The following is a 4,993-nucleotide window of genomic DNA, read 5'->3' on the forward strand; positions in this document are numbered from 1 at the left end:
GGTCAGGGGTTACTTGTAGGGTGTTACTGGTTTTGTCATGGGTTACTTGTAGTGTTATTTGTATTTTGGGGTTACGTGCATTAGTATTACTGGTTTTGGTCAGGGGTTATTTATAGGGAGTTACTGGTTTGGTATAGAGTTTTGGTTTGGAGTTACTTGTAGGAGTTACTCAGAATAGGAGTTACTCAAAATACAAGTAACACCTACAAGTAACCCCACGATACAAGTAACCCATACAAGTAACCTCATAATACAAGTATCACCTTACAAGTAAACCTCATAATACAAGTAACACATACAAGTAACTCTAGAATACAAGTAACTCATACAAGTAACCCTAGAATACAAATAACACCCTACAAGTAATCTCTGCCGCACCACGTGGCTTGCCACACTTAAAAACCTCTATTTATTATTTGGTACTCGGAAGTAAAAGAAATATGTTTGTTACAACTCAATAGAATCAATTGATTCCATAATAGTAAAATGACTAAAATCTAACTCTCCTACAATCTGACACAAAAACTTTCGGCAGTAGCAACCAATACACTACCAAACCAATTTCGTATATTAGACATCTACACTAAAACGGTACCAGAAAAGATTTGAAATATACGCAATACACTAGATTGAGTATTAGACTAATGTTTTTGTTGGGTCAACTCTGAACACCTCCCTTAGAATAAAAGTACAATGCTTTCCGACATTTCCTTAAATCACCTGCCTCGTGCAAATCTTTCTTTTTTGTTTTTAGGGTTAACTACTTAACTTGCTCTTTTAAAACATTGTATACTCGTACAATTTCCTTGAATCTTCTTAGACATCGGAAATGTTGCTTTGGTTCAATGTTTTGGAGATTCTTCGTTTGAATTTTGAAGACTATACTATAAATAAATCACCTTGATTTTGATGGGTAGACTAAATTTTATAACATTATATTATATAGATATAGTATGGTGTGATATATGGGAAAGGGATAATTGTCTTCAAACTAATCTATGCACAACCCCACACGGTCCAATGCTTGTTACCAACTATAGTTCTTCCCTCCATCTCCGCTATATGGTTGCTTCAATGCTTCCCACGCTCCACCCTAACCTAATCATAATATTTTTAAAGCCACAAGTTTAAAAAATAAACTACTTTTTTCACTATATCTTTTGTCTTTTAGACTTAGTATCACTAACCTTATGGTAGTTCGGAAAGCAAAAATGGTTTGTCAACCTTATGTTTTAGGTTGTTAAAATTATAATCCGTATTAGCTACCATGCAATCTGTCTATGTAAGCATGACCTCATACTATTAGTCATAATTTCTGTCTTTTATGTAACTAATACATCGTATTTAATACTTACGTTACAAATTAAATAATTGCATATTACTTTATGAATAGTTTTCCTAAATTTATTCCATGCCCTACACATACCCAAAAAAAAAAAAAAAAAAAAAAAAAGTACTAGTACAAGATTTGATCTCATGAACTTGAATTTATACATTTTAAAGTTCTAATCACTACACCATTCAACAATTGATTTTATATTAACTTCTTAATGTTACTTGTACTTAGAAGAGTTCACATTGAAACGAAAGATTACTTGAGTACGCCGTATAATTTATAAATAATCTCTAATTGCATTTGATCATCGTATAGGGACAAATTAGTAAACACTAATAAACACATTCAACATCCAATGAATGTTAGGAAGTTTATCTTGAAATCTTGCTAAGTTAAAATAATAAAAGTACTTAAAAGGAAGAAAATCATCAAATAATGTTCATAAGGTAAGGTTACTTTACACAAGAATAAATTTCCATTAAATGGATTGGCTTACTCATCCTCTAACCTCTATCATTGCAATAGAGAGAGAAAAATAAAGCATGATTATATAATTCCCAACAATAATTTACTATAGCATATATTCACGGACCAAGTACTCTTCCCTTTTTCTTCATTTATAACCTCCAATAATATAAAATATTTCCTAAGTTTTGCTTTTGTCCAATCATGTGACTAATATTCCCATTATTTTAAATTAATGCTATAAAAATAATTTCCCTAAATTTATTTTATGATTTATATATATAAGCACCACTTTGCTGCCTTTACATGATCAATTCCCTTCTCCTCTCTCTTTCTCTCTCTAAAAACTCTTTTCTTCCCAACTTTCTCTCTCCTCCAAATTCATGAACAGAGCATAACCTTAATGCTTTTCAACAAAAATTTAGCATAAACCCATTTTTTGTTTCTCAATTTTCTGTTAATTTTTTCATTAATTTTCAAATTTTGAGAAATTTTTTTCCAAGGAAAACCAACATTCTACTAAAACAGAGTATCTCTGTTTTTTCTATTTATCTTTATTATTTTTTTTATCAAAATGATGAAGAAAACAAACTGCAATAATAACAATAATTACAACAATAATAATCACAATAATAATGTTGGAAAAATGGGAGGTTTAGAATGGGAAATGAGGCCAGGAGGAATGTTGGTTCAAAAGAGGAATTTGGATTGCAATAGAAATTATTCTATTCCAATTCCAACAATCAAAGTTTTAGTGAAATATGGTTCTTATTACCATGAAATTCACATTAATTCTCATGCTACTTTTGGTAAGTTTCATTTATTTTTTGTAAACATTTAATTCCCTTTCCTTATATATAATGGAAATTTAATGAGTATGAATTTGTGATTTTACAGGAGAATTGAAGAAAATGTTAGCAGAAGTAACAGGGTTACAACCACAAGATCAGAAACTAATCTTCAAAGACAAGGAAAGAGAATCAAAATCATTTCTTGATGTTTCTGGTGTTAAAGAAGGATCAAAGATTGTTCTTGTACAAGATATCATTAGCCAAGAGAAACGATTTCTCGAATCGCGTCGAAATTTGAATATGGAAAGGGCTATGAAATCTGTTGCAGAGGTTGCCATTGAAGTTGATCAGCTTATTTGCCAGGTAAATTTTTCTCTGTTTTTTTTTTTTTTAAGTGATGATTTATTTATGTTGTTTGTTTAATTATGTATTAATTTGATGCAGGTAACAGCAAAGGAATCAGTAATTTGTAAAGGTGGGAGAGTTGCTGAGAAAGAATTGTTGACTTTGATTGAATTGTTGATGTCTCAAATGATAAAATTGGATGGTATTGTAGCTGATGGAGAAGTAAAGTTGAAAAGGAAAACACAGGTACTAATTTTTTTTTTTTTTAAATTTTTGTTAAAAAATTATTAGAAGTCATTAATAACATAATTATTGTTAGTAATTATATCTTAATAAAGTAATTAATTTCGACTATTTATTTTGTTTATGAAGGTGGTTAGGATTCAAAAATATATCGAAATTCTCGATCGATTGAAGGCTCAAAATGCAATGGCAACGACTCGATATGGTGGTAGTCAAGTTGGGTTAGTTGTCTCACAACAGCAACAAAGGCCCTTAATAATGCAACAACAAAGAGAGCAAAGGAATTTTTCCAATGGACTCATGTTGACATCAAAGTGGGAGAAATATTGAGATATATTGAGACTTGATAAATCTTGATAGTTATACATTATAATAATGGATTATGGTACTGTTAAGTTTATTGATTGTGAAAAGTCAAATGTTGCGCTTCTTAGAAGAACGCTAATGTAATGTATATAACAAATATAAATAGCTAGTATAGTGCGTAGTTTATTGATTGCTAGGTAATGGAATTGCCATCTTGGTTGTTTCTAGCCATAGGTTTTTACCTGTGGTACCATATAGTATAATTTATCAATTCCTTTCTTTCTTTTTCTCAATTCATTTGTGGGGATATAAGGAATATAATTTTGAGGTTAATATTCTTCTTCTTTAGCTTTTGTCTTGTTTTCTTAAGTTGTTTAATAAGTGCTAAAAAAAAAGAGGATAACGAATGGAAACAACACATGGCATTACTTTTTTTATAAAAAAAAACACCAATAATATCTCCCCAAAACTGTAAATGATGAACCAAATAGACTCGAATATATTCAAATAAGGGCTAAGTGTTGATAACTTTGGTTATGATAATTTTCAATTCACAACTAAATACGGACTACGGAGTATAACTTCTATGAGTAATAAGTTCATAAGTATAATATTTTTCATGTGAAAAAAGTAAAAAAAAACTAATAAGTTGCAATGGTAATAGGAAAAATGGAATCTAAAAATCCAACCTTTGGCCGGTCTGACAATGAAAATCCAACCTTCGTTTAATCTCACAAAAATCCAACCTTTGCCCCCTACCTTCTTTGACAGATCTATTACTTGTTGATGACCGGTTTTTCTAAGTTACATGCCACGTGTCAGCTATTAATTGGTTAATTATTTTTTCAATTATTTTAAAAAAAAATTAAAAGAAAAAAAAAAAAAAACAGAGAACCCCCATCCCCACCGTACCCTGCCACCACTACCACCTTAGAGTGGTCGGTTTTTGAAGGGGAGGGGGTAGGGTGGTCGGATTTTGAAGGGGAGGGGGTTAGGGTGGTCAGATTTTGAAAGATTTTGAAGGGGAGTGGGTTAGGGTGGTCGGATTTTGAAGGGGAGGGGGTTAGGGTTGTCGGTTTTTGAAGGGGAGGGGGTTAGGGTGGTCGGTTTTTGAAGGGGAGGGGGTTAGGTGGTCGGTTTTTGAAGGGGAGGGGGTTGGGTGGTCGGTTTTTGAAGGGGAGGGGGTTGGGTGGTCGTGGTTGGGTGGTTTTGGGTCGGTGACCGGAAAAGATGGAGGGGAAGGAAAGAGAAAGGAAGGAGGAAGGAGAAAGAAAAAAAAGGAAAAAAAAAAGGAATTTTTTTTTTAACCTGTTTAACATGTTCAAGGTCAAATGGATCTGTCAAAGAAGGTGGGGGGCAAAGGTTGGATTTTTGTGAGATTAAACGAAGGTTGGATTTTTATTGTCAGACCGGCCAAAGGTTGGATTTTTAGATTCCATTTTTCCATGGTAATGTGGCATAGCAAAAGAACTATGTAACTCCTGCCAAAAAGAAGTTATATTCCGTT

General features: G+C 32.2%; 1 protein-coding gene across 1 annotated transcript; it reads left to right on the forward strand.

Moving 5' to 3' along the window:
• The first annotated feature begins 2,111 nt into the window (after positions 1-2,111).
• Positions 2,112-3,819, forward strand: LOC145582499 (BAG family molecular chaperone regulator 1-like). Its single transcript, XM_081639490.1, has 4 exons — positions 2,112-2,610; positions 2,699-2,955; positions 3,037-3,183; positions 3,310-3,819. Exons 1-4 carry the CDS (start codon positions 2,376-2,378, stop codon positions 3,508-3,510), a joined length of 840 nt encoding a protein of 279 aa, XP_081495616.1. The 5' UTR covers positions 2,112-2,375; the 3' UTR covers positions 3,511-3,819.
• Positions 3,820-4,993: the final 1,174 nt, after the last annotated feature.

Source organism: Chenopodium album, chromosome 2 (assembly GCF_948465745.1).
Source record: "Chenopodium album chromosome 2, dcCheAlbu1.1, whole genome shotgun sequence".
Taxonomy (NCBI): Eukaryota; Viridiplantae; Streptophyta; class Magnoliopsida; order Caryophyllales; family Amaranthaceae; genus Chenopodium; species Chenopodium album.

Coding starts and splice junctions, on each gene's coding strand:
- LOC145582499 (XM_081639490.1), top strand. CDS start 2,376: ATGATGAAGAAAACAAACTGCAATAATAACAATAATTACAACAATAAT. Junction 2,956..3,036: donor TTGATCAGCTTATTTGCCAG/GTAAATTTTTCT, acceptor AATTTGATGCAG/GTAACAGCAAAGGAATCAGT. Junction 3,184..3,309: donor AGTTGAAAAGGAAAACACAG/GTACTAATTTTT, acceptor TTGTTTATGAAG/GTGGTTAGGATTCAAAAATA.